At 39.8% G+C, this 14,005-nt stretch overlaps 1 protein-coding gene across 2 annotated transcripts in view; it reads right to left on the bottom strand.

Annotated features, from left to right (window-relative positions):
* Positions 1-14,005, bottom strand: part of SLC9A7 (solute carrier family 9 member A7) — a 74,955-nt gene that overhangs the window by 28,815 nt on the left and 32,135 nt on the right. For both annotated transcript variants that reach the window (XM_064646205.1, XM_064646206.1), the window contains exons 4-12: positions 13,296-13,372; positions 12,527-12,639; positions 11,010-11,115; positions 10,593-10,739; positions 6,942-7,042; positions 6,496-6,584; positions 6,269-6,382; positions 4,977-5,088; positions 3,427-3,580 (exon numbers count right to left, since the gene is read on the bottom strand). In XM_064646205.1, the coding sequence (XP_064502275.1) occupies positions 3,427-3,580; positions 4,977-5,088; positions 6,269-6,382; positions 6,496-6,584; positions 6,942-7,042; positions 10,593-10,739; positions 11,010-11,115; positions 12,527-12,639; positions 13,296-13,372 (1,013 nt within the window). The remainder of the gene's footprint in view (positions 1-3,426; positions 3,581-4,976; positions 5,089-6,268; positions 6,383-6,495; positions 6,585-6,941; positions 7,043-10,592; positions 10,740-11,009; positions 11,116-12,526; positions 12,640-13,295; positions 13,373-14,005) is intronic.

Here is a 14,005-nt window from a genome sequence, read left to right as displayed (position 1 = left end):
AGGATGTTTTTGCCTATTTCCTCCTTATGTTGCTTTTTACTTTAATAAAACTTGATTTTCGTGTTAGCCTCTCTACCCCTTACCTGCTTTTAACGCTGCATATCATGGGAGAGAAGGGACAAACAGTAAGTAAAGCACAGAGCATGCATCCCAATTGCTACACAACTAGTGGTGTGGTCAGAAACATGTCCCTCTGCCTCTAAGCCACAGCAAAGCAATTCTGGATCCTTGTGTAGGCGTTGCATCTTGCATGCATGCAGCTGCTTCCCCATGAACATGGTGGTATCAAGGCCAGGCTGAAAGTCTTGGCTGGAGTCGGCTCTCTGGTACTGTTTACTTAAATCAAGCAGGCACAACCATAAATAAGACCCTTTGGTCTTGATGTCTGTCTCAGCTCCTCTGACTTGCCCAGTACAACAGGGCTCCTTTCCCAGGGAAGGAGCTCAGCCCATCCCAGTCCACAGGAACTCCTGAAGGGGCCACCCAGAAAACCCACTGACAAGCAGAACAGTATCCACAACATGACAGTAATGTCACTCTGCCATGCTGTGACTAGGCAAGATAAACCAGAGTAAAGGTTCACTGAGCTTGGGTGACTCTTCATTAAAGCAGGTCCTTGTCTTCTATCTACATCCACACTGTAGCCGGGCCAACTACTTCAGGAGGACTTTGTAATGGCTGACTAGTTCTCCATCCTTCATTCCACAAAGGCCAAAGTCAACCAGAATACAACCAGTATGAACTTCACACCAGAACTGGACTTTTAGGAGTCCACACAAATCCTGACATTGAAGTTCAACATACAAATGACGTTAGGCTCCTACATCCTTTCACTTTATCTAAGAAGCAAACCACCTTTTATCTTTTAATCTCTTTTCTGCTAAATAATTCTGTATGTGACCACTACTTATTTCCAGTTTCTGGCAATCTAACCTAATGGGCAAGTGCCAAGGCTCAGAAAGCATCCCAGGGACAAGTTACCTCCTGTGCAGCCTCAGGACTGCACCAGCACTACATACTGTGCTGCTGAGTGAGGCACTGGCAGAGCATCTTATCTTCATCTCCTCCTGTCTACCTCTTCTACTGGGTATAAAGGGATGGAAAAGAGAAAAGTAGCATAATTCTAAAATTCAGCTGGAAACTAATTTGTCCCTCTTTTAAATTTGAAGTGTCAGACAGGACTTCTTGTTTTCCAACAGAAAGGGTTCTAGCACAAAGGGTACTTCACCAGCACCAAGTTTCTAAAGCTCGATCAGCTGTACACGGCCGCCACCTCCTGGCACAAAGCTGATTTCACGAAGCCCCTGAAAGTGCAGACTCCATCACTGCCAGGGCAGTGCCTATCGAGCCAGCTGTAGGCAGATCTGTGCAGTTCTCGAAAATGCTTTCTGCGTAGAGCTTCCTTGTTATATACATGTCATTGACTTCCCTGTTAAGGGAAGGACAATTTATTTTCTGTCAACTATGACAAACAAATGACAATTGAAGTTACTGCTTATTAGCAAGGGTAGCTAAATCTCAAAAAAAAGCCCCCTAAAAACCCCCACCAGACCCCAAACCTAAAGCTAACCACTCAAATCTATGGTTTGGCAAACTGCCTTTTGGCAGCTCAAGCTGCCAGCACTTATGATGAGGGCTGTTAGAGTAAGCTTTGTTTACCTGGTTGCATCTATGCTTAGGAAAATGCTTTGGAATCAACTCAAGTGGAGATCAGACAAGGAATATCCTCACATCAGCCATCGCAGAGGCTGCAGACTGATCCTGGCAGACGTTGCTCATGCACTGTAAGCAGACCACAAGCAGCACTCTTACCTGTGTACTGCTGGCCAGAACTCATCTCCTGCTCCTTACACCACACACCCCGGAGAGTCCGTGCACACTGACAGCTACACAGACACTGCAACTCCCCTCCTTCCTTAGTACAGTTGCTTCTTATATACCACCATCAGACAGATGCCTCCTGTTGTCAGAGGTGCCAAATGGAAGGCTGCACATGGCACCTATTCCAGGTACCTTTTTAGAAAGTCGTTACACAGCTCTCATGTGGGAAAACAAATCAGTCAGGCTGGGCTTAGAGGTATCATTAGGATGTGATATCTCACAATCATTAATGACACAACTGCACTGACACTGGGTGACCTCTGGAGAGCCTGACTACATAAAGTGTTGCTTCTTTCTGGTGTGCTAGCCAAGCATTTGAAACTCACATTTAAAGATATTTTTAAAGGACAGAAATTGATTAATTTGGCACCAAAAAAAAAAAAAAAAAGCTGATTTCCCAATGTTTGCTGTCAGTCAGAGCTGATAATGCAAATCATGGCTGAAATGTCTGTGTCCAGCTAGAAGCATACTACTTTCTATGAGAACAGTTCACAAGCATTTCTGGGAGTCCTATCTGGTTTTTTTTCTGACCTAGAAAGCACTTGCTACCTATTGCCACAAGCAGTTCACTGAAGTTTGCCAAATGCAGAACCAGTCCCTAGGAATGATTAGTTCTTCTAAAGACTGAAACTGGTTTGACATAGGATGTTTTTTCCTATTCTATACAAATTCTGGTTAGCAAAATTAGAAAGCAAGAAAAAGAAAACTTTCAAGTGCTAAAGAACACATATAGTTTACATATTAAAAAATGCACTGAAGGGTTTATACAGCCTATATTATTTTAATTCCATTCTCTTTATCTGTGCCTCCCCAACTGCCAAAAATTTCAGAATTACAATATATGTCATCTTTAACAATGATTGATTCATGATTCTCTAGTACATCTGTCGATAAATATTCTCCAACAAGAAAGTACTTGCAGCCCAAAAGTACTAAGTAATAACCAGGATTTGTAGTCAAACCTCTCTTATCATGCAACTTACCTTTTTCACAGATCTCCTCAAAACAGGAGGAAACACTCCCAGAAGACTAGCAGGATCCCATTTATCCCAGCTGCTTAGACAACACCAGGTTTGTTTGGATGATATTTAAAGCACATTCAGTTTAGCACCATCCACTAAAGACTCCATTGAACTTAAAAACCGTAATAGGGCCATGATCAAGAGCCAAAAGACAGGGAACTCTTTTAGTATAACATGAAGAGAAGTTTATATGGGACTAGATTAATTATTTCTTTCCAATATAGGGCTGCTTTATCAGGCAACACTATTCCATGGGCTGACAAGGACCTAGATAGGCTTTAGGCTGAATCCCAGCAGCATCAGTACATTTTCTTCACCACCCTGCACAATCACCTTCCTCCATAAAATATCATGTTCTAAATACCTACACATATATATGTACCTAGATATTTATAGATATATCTAAAATATCATGTTCCAAACACCTCTAGCAAGCATCAAACAAGTTCTGCAGAACTATGCCAAATTAACACAGCTGCCTCTTGAAAACTCAAGTCTCCCCAGCACACAGTTGCACACCAACCTGATGTTCAGCCATGACAGCATGGGAGTTGTACCTCCACCCACAATCCACACAGTGAAAAAGACGATGAGGAGAGTTGTTGAGAACATCATTTGATGTGAGTAGGTAGCAGTATCTCGTATAGCCAGAGCAAATGCCATGGCTCCCCTGAGACCTATCGGAAAAAGTGAAATAACAGAGCTTAGAAGTGCAATTGTGCTTGTTGGTAACGCAGCAACTTCCCTTGCTCTATCCCTGCCACACAAGCATAAAGTGACAGACAGAAAGCACTGGGCTCCAGCAGGTTTTGATTTCCTCAGATTCCCTGATAAATTATGCCCTGGCATGATTTACAGCATGATTTGCCCTCCCGGTTTTCTGTAACTTAGAGAATCCACAAGAGCTAAGAAAATGTGTAAATATTCCCAGAAACCACTGGAAAAGAACGGAGAAACAAACAAGTTGTGGACAACAGCAAAACATATTGTGGAAGTCAAGCAGCATCCTGAATACAGATAAAAATGCACAATTTCCCAGTTGAATTCATAATTGAATAGTGAATTCTTGATATGAAATTTTTATCACTGGAAAAATATTCTAGTTAATAACATGTTCACAGACAGACTACATGTTCCCCCTCTTCCATGGATCCCAGGGGAAACTTCACTAGCAAGAACAAGCCATGGCATTTGGCCATGTGCAGACTTCTTATGTAGGGAAATCATGGAATGGTTATGGTTGGAAGGAACCTCTAGAGATCATCTGATCCACCTCCCCTGGTCAAGCAACCCCTGCTCAACCTGCAGTAAGTTGCACAGGACCACATCTAGATGGCTTTTGAATATCTCCATGGATGGAGATGCTACAACCTGGCTGGGCAACCTGTGCCAATGCTTGGACATAGTAAAAGGTGTTTCCTGATGTTCAGAGGGAACCTCTGTGCCATATGGGCACAGAGTTTGTGCCCATTACCTCTGTCCTGTCACTGGGCACCACTGGAAATAGCCTGGCTTTGTCCTCTTTACTCCCTCTTGTATGCAGAGGATTCTCTGGAACTTTTTGAGGATGAACATGTTTTGACACACACTCCGTAATTTGCTCTAGATGATAAACTTGAACAGTTGCCCGTGTGATGGAAATTGTAAGGGAGTTTAAGTCAAATACCTTTCTTTCTCCAACTAAGTGGGAGAGGGCATCCATAAATACACTTCTGTTTTCTCAGCAAGTGTCTGTTTCTGCTCAACATTTCATCTCAGCTAGAAATAACCTTCTAGAAGAGATACATCCCAACTCCCCCATCCCCTCAGATGCACTTCAAATGAAAATGCTCTATTCCCAACATGAGGTACTGTTTGCCACAAGCAAAAAGCATTTCAAGATGTCGCTCACCCCAGACATGATACACTTTCTGTAAAGGTTGAAAGATACATGATGGCATACTGCAACAATCAGTAAGCCTTCCATTTAGGATGAATGAAAGTGGATTATAAAAGGAGAAGGTAGCACTATCAATTTCTTGTGAGTTAAAAATAAATCTTTTTGCATTACCAAGCATTTTACCAAGCTCTTACCTGAGAACATCATCATGTGCTGAAAGCTCCAGCTGATCTTATGCCTTCTGCCCAAATTCAGCAAAAAGGAGAGAGGGTAGATGTGTGCAGCTCTTCCCAAAAAGATTGCAATCTGTTCACAGTTGAGGGTTAAGGATTTCTTTTTCCTGAGGCATGCACTCTTGGGTACCTGGCTTTAACCTGAAGCTTTTGGTTTTGTGAGAGGTTTAGATCATGATAGCAAATGTTCTTGTTATATCTACATATCTAAAGCAGACTTTCACCAGTTATGTGAATACAGAACCCATTGCACAGAATACATATTTTAGCTAATATAGCCAAGTTTTTAAATGGAGAGCTGCCCTCCTCACAAAGGTAGAAAATAACTCAAGAGGCAACAGAGGTTAAATGCAGTGGTAGAAAAAGATGTGGAAAACATAATAAAAGATAAGCGGGTAGGAAAAGAAAGTAACAAATACTGAAAACAAAACCAAGACAGATAGCATAACCTGAGAGAACATGGAAGGCCACACCAAAGGTGAAAAATAGCAATGCTTAGTACACCAGACACAACTATTCTGTTCATGTCCTTATTCAACGTCTGTAGGGCTCTGGAGCATTTTTTTAGGTCAGAAAAATGGACGCGAGGTGACACAGGAGAAAATTTATTACTATTTCAGAAAAAAGTAAATGGGCAAAGGAAAAAAAAGACAAATGTGATAAACCCTGAGAAGCAGTATAGCAATGAGAGAAAACAATAGAAAGGAGGAGAGAAAATAAGTATATCCCAGATTATGGGATGTATACTCTTTCACTGGGTTTTATCTCCATTGCCAATAGCCCTACTCCTACAGCAGGCTGATCTCTACCTCTGGGATGTTGCTCAAATATAATCTGTTCACACACAATCCTCTTTATATACTTGAAGTTTGCTTGCTTTCTCAAGGGACCCTTAGAAGTGAAGAGAAAAATGCATCCTTTTCTAGGCCTCCCAAGTTGAAATACAAAAGCAACACAAGCAATGTTGGCTGTCAATGACCAAATGACACAGTAAAGCATATTAATTTATTTATCTAGTGAAGTTTTATGACTTCTAACACTACTCAGGTACAGAACAACAACTGTGTGGTACAGAGGCCTTAGGGCTTTGATGTAAGGCATAACCAAAGATTGTTCTCAAAATTATTGTTTCTGCAAGACATCAGGAAAACTCAGGCCAGCCATCATTCTCTGTTTGGTAAAGCCAACAGACATCACAAGTTTTCAGGCACATAAGACAATAGAGAAACCTCACACAAAGTGAAAAAGGATACAAAAGCTCCAATAATGAAAACTGGGCTGAATATGTGTTTCTGGAAAGTAAACAGTGCTAAACCCATGTAAGAAAATATGAAGTTCTCAGCCAGGAAGTGCAATACCTCGAAGAGCTAGGGAGAAAAGAGTCACGTGTTAAAGGTCAAGTAAAAAAAGATGCTGTAAAAGCAATAGTACATGGACTATTACAGCAATACACTGTACAAAAGGTAAAAGACATCCTTGCCTGCTTAGTGCGACTTCTCGATTCAACTGACAAGTTATTGTATGTATAATGTGCCTGGGTAATTCCGCAGAAGAGGACAGCCACCACACCTGTGAACAGAGTCACATGTGAAAATCAGCCTGTTTACTGGGAGTTCATCACATTTTCTCTTCCCAAGTTCCATTAAATTTATACATCATCCTTAACCTCGAGATTTTATGAACCTTATTTTCATGTGAGTGAGATTCCAGGTTAGGGAGGTGGTGTTTGAACCAAACAATTGCTCTTAAAAGCCTTTGTTACAGTGAGCTGCACCTTCAATGACTTTGAACAGAAAGTAAAAAAAAAAAAAAAAGCCTTAAGCACAAACAGCATTTTTCTCATTGAAAAGTTTTAATGAGAAAGTGAAAGAATGGCTGCTGAGATGGACAGGACTTCTGTCTCCGTGTGCTTGAATCCCAACTCACCAGTAAATCCACAAGCTTCTGCAAGCAAGAAAGTGCTCCAGGACATCAAGAAGAAGAGTGCCGTTTCCAGCAGGGGGAAGCAGTGCAACTTGGTAAACTTCGTTACGTTAAGTCATTTGTTAAGGGATCATAAAAATACTTTGGCTTCTCTGTACCCCGTACTTATGGAAAACACTTTTATGCGCTAACAACCAATGCTAGTTGGACATCCCCCCTCCTTTAACGCTGAAAAACATGAATTCCAACACATCAAGGCAAACTTCAGAATCAAGGTATCCCCTTGCAGCAATTAGTTCTGGATATTTTTGCTGCATATCCATGGCATAAGGTGTGGCTCCACCTCTTAAAGGCAATATTATCCTACTCCATGTTCCCCTTTGAAGTGCTAGCAAGGAAGGGATATATACCTGGTGTTCCTTTTAGATTGTGTGTGTCTTGGTTTTTCGGGGGATTGGTGAGGGAATGTTTGGTTCCCCCTGCAAAGCCTAAGAAATAGTCCCCCTGTCATCTCTAAATAAAGCATAAAATAAATTCAGAATTTAATTTACGGGGCTGTTCTTGACTACAGCAACCCTAAGATGAAGTAGATTTATGAGAATTTTTCTGCTCAGATTTGTTAACAAGTCTTTTCCAGCAAGCATGGCTACTTCAGTACTTTTGAGGCAAAACAAAAATACTGCCTACAAAATCTATTATCTCTCCTTATGCTGATGTGTTTTAGAGGAAAAGCCAGCTCAGAGCAGCTCAATCTTTCAATGGAAAGAAAAAAGTTCATTAACAATTCAGACAACTACTGAAGAAGTAGAACAGATCTCAGTAGTGTTAAATTTAGCTCTTCACATACTACAAAAATTTTTTTCAAGTATTTATAGAATTATTTTTGGTGTTTTTTTCCTCAGCACTAACCTGGCAGCAGGTAAACAAGAACAGCACACTGTATCTGACTTGCAGACAGCTATGCACAACCCTTATCTGAAAGGTGACAAGTAGCATAATCTTCTCTGAAATCTAAGTGGGAGGACAGCAAAAGCACTTGAAACAGGAAGGTGGTAGCACTCTCCCCTGCTCATATAAAGGCAATCAGTACCTCAATGGACACATCAAGGCTGCACCATTATCCACCAATGCTCTCCATGCATAACACAGCTGACAGCGTTTCAATGGGAAGCTGGTTAGGATGAAGCAGTTCTGAGGACAAACATCGACTCTCCACACACACCTACTTCTTATTGACATTCTCTGCACTCCTGGAGAAGGGCAAACATATACTCCAGACGCATCTTCAGCTGTGAACTTACTTTGTCAGAAGTTTGCCCTCCAACCAAAAGCCCAAAGCATCATTAAAGAAAAAAAAAAAGTATTCTCCATGGCAGTTGACATTACATCAAATGTAAAACTCAGCTTTTTAAACAGCTGTTAACTCTCCACAGAAGCCACCTCTAAAAGTTTTGAACTCAGCTGAATTTCTGCCCCTCACCACACTCTCCTGAAACAGACCCATTTTCTAAGATCATGCTTCTGAAGCAGCAACATCCACCATAGCAACATTTAGAACGCTCAGATAATCCCAGTGCCTAGGTCGAGAGGTATTCATGGATGCTTAAGGAAACTCAATAGCCACAGTCACTCCATGGGAGAGGAAGAGGTTGAACCTTGTTTCCACTAAAGTTTGGCATGGGCCCTTGTCAGAACGAATTTCTCATTTGCAGTCTTTTCTGGCAGCTTTGTAAATCAAACTGTTTATTCCCCTTGCTGTTATTGTAAACAACACCACCAAAACATTCCATTAAATCTGGAATTAAAACCTGTACTCATCATTTTGGAGGAAAGGCAAGAAAAGAAAATATTTTATTATTTTCTATAATTGACCAAATTGAAGTGTTAATTTGAAACTAAATTATTATTCCTTTTTTCTTATCTTTTTTCTTTATTCCTTAGACACAGCCTTCTGTTTCACTTCTTTTCAAATAGGCAAATTCTGCAATTAAAAAAAAAAAAAGTGATACAATACTTAAACTGTTTTAAAAGTAACCACAGACAGCTTGCTGGAAGCCAGAACAAGTGTTTGTATATTATCTGCATCATTTGGAAAATAAGTGTTCTATTTTCGAAGGACAATGCATGACTGCATGAAAACCCTTACTCAGGGAAGTATAGTTACAGGTACTTCACAGTTATGGGAATAACAGTCTATTGACGGAATTCATAATTTAGGGTACTAATCAGCTATGAAGCACAAAATGCAAATTTACAGTTTGCTTCTACAGTATTGCATGACATTAAGGATGTTTCCAAAAGAAAATAAATACATGAAGTCGTATAATTTTAAGCAACCCACTCCCCCCAAAAACACAAACAAAACAAACAAATAAACAAAAACCCACCAAAAATTGGAAAATGGAAAAACAAACAAACAAACAAACCACACAACACACAAAATGCTACCACAGAGGCTTTGTTCTGAACAGCCTCCCCTCTCACAGCCTCACATCAACCTCCTGAGCACAAGCATTAGAAACAGCAAGGACCAATTGCTGCTTCAGAAGCATGATTTTGCAAAGTAGATCCGAATGCATTTCAGTCAGCAAGCCAAAAACTACAGCAACTGCATTTGAGCAGCTAGAACTATGGATAGCTGGTTGCCTAAAAGCCAGATGAAGAATCATGATTCTGGCTCACATCGATTGCAGATCAGTGGAATTGAAGGACCCAACATTAAAGCATCAACAGCACAGCTTCCCCTTTATACTTAAAGGGGTTCCATTATGCAGATGTCAGACAAATCTACACAGTGTGTATATAACAAGATAGAGTTGAGACATTATTGCTTAATATGAAAAGTCACAGGGTCATGATTATTGGTTAAAACATCACATTTTAGCCCTTTCAAGTCAGTGTTCAGAAGTCTAGGCAGATCAAAGCAGTCTGGGATATGTATAGAGACAGTTATATTGACCAGTCTGAAAGCAAAGACCCTTAATTTTTTTCCTGAAGAAGAGTCATGATTTCTGGAGGAGGCCAGGCTGAAGATCTACTGCCTGAGCCTAAAACAAAACCCACATAAATTGCTTGTTGAGCACCTCAGAGATCTAACCAAACAGCAGCAGTAAGCTTCAAGAGAACAGAACAGATCATGCAAAGCGCATCATGTTATGAAGTTTACTCTCATGCAGATACAATCTTATCCAGGGCATATGACATCAGATTTCTGGCAGAAAGTTTAAATGCAGGACTCATAGAATGCTGTGGGGTCAGAAATGACTATTACAGATTTTGCTGAAGACAGAATCAAAGACCGGTTATTATATGTTATTCAAGCCTAATAAGAAAAACTAGTTTATTTAATTTCATAAAAAGAAACTAAACATGGACTAGTTTAGTTTAAACATGCCTGTTTAAGGCCTCCCTTTAGCTTCCAGTGTGCAGCAACATCACTAAATCTTCTAGCATGACCACTGTTGTATTGGAAAAAGTTGATTTCTGTGGGTACCTGTAATGTCTTTCCATAGAAAAAAAGTCACATGAATACTGATCACATCTTCACACTCAGGATAAAACAAGCTAGAGTCGATTTTGCTATAATTGGAAACAGGAAAACCCTGATAATACCCACATATGCCATATCAGCTAGAAGAGCTAAATGTGAAAAAGGATATCAGAGCTGTCACAACCCCTGTCACTGCTCCCATCATGAAAGAACCACTGAATATTCCCAGGAAAACACCAACGGACTTGAAAAACGCTGCTGCATCAAAAGCATGAGTATTTTCACCTGTTGGCTGGTAGGCAACTATAGATCTAGAAAGAGAGTAACATAATGAGAACTTAAAAGTGCCATCAGAAAAGTTTAATTCTGTAAGAACACCACCTGAGCAACAGAGATAATCCCATACTGAAGGCATGTACGTACACATTAGGGATCTTGGAAAACATTTGCAATAGTTATTAATTCAGTTCAAGACAATCCATTTAAATTTAAAATGACATTTCTCAGAAAAAGCATTTATTTTAGACAAATACCAAAAGCAACTAAGTAATTTCAGAGTAGAAATTCATGGAGTTACTTACGAAGATAATACAATGGCAACAGCGTCATTCAACACGCTCTCCCCAAACAGAAGGGCATAGAGATCAACATCAGCATGCAGCTCATTAAATATTGCTAGCACGGTAACTACAGAAAGAAAGGAGAAAAACAACACTGGCTGACTTGAGGAACGACAGCGTGAGTGGATGGAGCAGCCTTTCCAGTTTGTCTATAAGCAACAAAATGCGGGAATTGAAGTACAGAATCAAAATTAAACTGGGAAACAGACTAGTCATGTTTATCTATGGGTAAGCAATTTCACCATGAGTCTTAGGGCAGCTCTATTAGGAGGTGGCTCTGTTGTCCTCCCATCTGCACAGTGTTTATAGGAAGGCCCCCATGATTAACAGGCATAGGGCAGACAAAGCACTTCTACCAAAGCCCTGATATTATTTTAGAACATGCCACATATAAGATAATCAACAAAACGTTGTGCAGCTCTTGTTACTTTCAAAAACTCTATTGATTGTTGACATAGGTTTATTATTTTAGCCATAGGAAAATAGTGCTAACAATCCTAAATGTACCCCAAGGTATACACTATGCCATAGGAGCATGCATTTGCACAGGATTTGAAAAGGGCAAGACTGCTAAATATTTGTAACCATCCTTTCAAGAAAATTCAGTCTGAGATGAAAGACCATGATCTTGAAGATGTTCCCATATACAAGCTTCAAAAATCACATAGTGATTTTTTGCATAAATTGTGTGCAACCACCAGCTGTTCAGAGCTCAGCTCAGTCACAGGAGTTACTTCTCATTTTCACACTAATTACCACTGAGCACCTCAAATAAGCTGTTTTAAATGTCAAGCTTCATACTTTACCACTCCCTACCCTGGCCCCTGACATACACCAGCCCTACAAACTGACCAGTCATCTGTGTGAGCCTGCTGGACCCTGAAGAATGACTACACTATTTGGGCAATAGCTCAAATTACTTGGCCAGAAGAGCGTTTTTTTGCTTAAACTTGTAAAACATGAAGTTCATTTGAAAGAGAAGAAAAATCTCCCACCTAAAGAGTCTAAAAGCCTCAAATATTGTTCTTAAATTACCTAGCCCCAAGCAACAGAGCTGAAGAAGGAAGTCCTTCTATCCAGACATGTAATAATTTCATTTGCAGTCTAAAACTTGATGCACACTACACATCCCCTCCCAAAACAACAACAAACAAACAAAAAAAGCCCCAACCCTCACCCCCCAAAAACCCCACAAGAAAACCTGCAAAAAAACCTACTAGGGTGGGGGGAAAGGTTATTTAAAGTATTCGAACAGGAGAGTTACATTTTTCTCCAAATAAAACATGGTGTTATGCCAGTTCAGCACCAAATCAACAGAGAACAGCTTTTAAAACACTTAGAATTTGCATGCATTTCAGAGAAGAGGCTCAGAGATATTAATATGACATAACTGAAATTAAAGTCCTGTTAATATGTAGCCAAAAATCCTAGCAATAGGGTTATTTTGGAAGGTTATTAAAAAATGTTCATCAAGCTACCTGGATCAGTGGCAGATATTATCGCTCCAAAGAGGAGGCAGTCTGTATAGTAGAATTTATCAGAGAGCTGACCCACCAACTTCATTAGTTTCACAACCCCATACATAAGATTCCTGAAGAGAAAGAGGATAAAACGGTCCAAGTCAAACAAGTTGGTGCATTTCAGACAGGCAAAGGAAAAGCACAAGCAACAACAGTATATCAAGCAGATTTGGTTATGCTACAGCTCTGTGGGACACTGCCACAGTGTAATGCTAAGCTCTCAACATGCATTTTCCTCTTTACCCTATGAACCGAGTCAATACAGTATCCAGCAGACATTATTTAAAACCAGTAAACAAAGCACGAAATCTGTTCACACAACTAGCACAGAGAGCCTACAGGATGCTTCCATTTTCCACCAAAGGGAACACTTCCCTGCTCAAAATTCCCTTCAGTATTGTTTTTCCCAACACAGTACATAGACCAAAAGCTCTCAGCTAAGAATAGCCTTCAAATTATTTCTCTAGTGAAATTCTTGGAAAGACAAACCAAGGTCACCAATGCAATTCAGGATTTCTGTATTTCAGAATATCCATATACAAGACACGGTAATATTAGCAACAGAAGATACTGTATGCAGGCAAACCAATGTGACTAGCTGTCTTAAACTAAATGTGTGTGTACATATAGACATAAAATATACCTATGCATGCAGAGAGAGAAAGAGAAAGCACTTTATCAACTTAAACTTTAGTATAGAAAGGAACTGATATCAGAGTTCACTTACCCAATAATAAAACAAGAGACTGCTGTTCCTAAAAAGGCGTAAGCCAAAATGGACCCCAAATTCCTGAAAAAGTGTCTCTGCATAGGAAAAGAGGTTTATATACCTACTTTAAAAAAATTATAGCACCTGTTCAAAAACATATAGTACACTACTTCACTTGCATACACAGAAACATTTCAATTATTGCAATGTACATTCTATCTAACTTCAATAAATGGAATAAACTAGCTCTGAACCACGCATTAAATCCTACATGTAACTTATTGACAGAAGCTTTCTACACAGATGCTTTCTTAAGAGATGTAAGAGTTAGCTGTAAAAACCAGCACAGATTTGTGGTATCTTCAAGCAAGATCAGAATCTGGGCCCTTCTGTCATTCGGTGTCTGGCACATCCCCACCAGTATTCAGGGTTAGGTCCACTTTTCAGCATAATTTACTGCATTTTGGATATTTGAGAAGGATCAAAACCATTCACAGCAGAATATCTTTTACTGTAAATGAAACTGACATTAATCTCTGGCTAAATTCAAAGGAAAACAGATCAGCAAGATTAAATAGACATTTAACACATTTATACTAAAAAATACATGTATTTTCTCTTAAAACAATATGGCCTAATCATCTATGGAGGAAATAAGATTTTTCTTCCTGCCCTAAAAAAAAAAAAATAAATGCTTGAAATGGAGACTGCAATCCTGAAAATATCGT

Source organism: Pseudopipra pipra, chromosome 2, assembly GCF_036250125.1.
Source record: "Pseudopipra pipra isolate bDixPip1 chromosome 2, bDixPip1.hap1, whole genome shotgun sequence".
NCBI classification, from domain to species: Eukaryota; Metazoa; Chordata; class Aves; order Passeriformes; family Pipridae; genus Pseudopipra; species Pseudopipra pipra.
The sequence above is the reverse complement of the archived record's forward strand: the minus strand, read 5'-3'. Positions and strand labels throughout refer to the sequence as shown.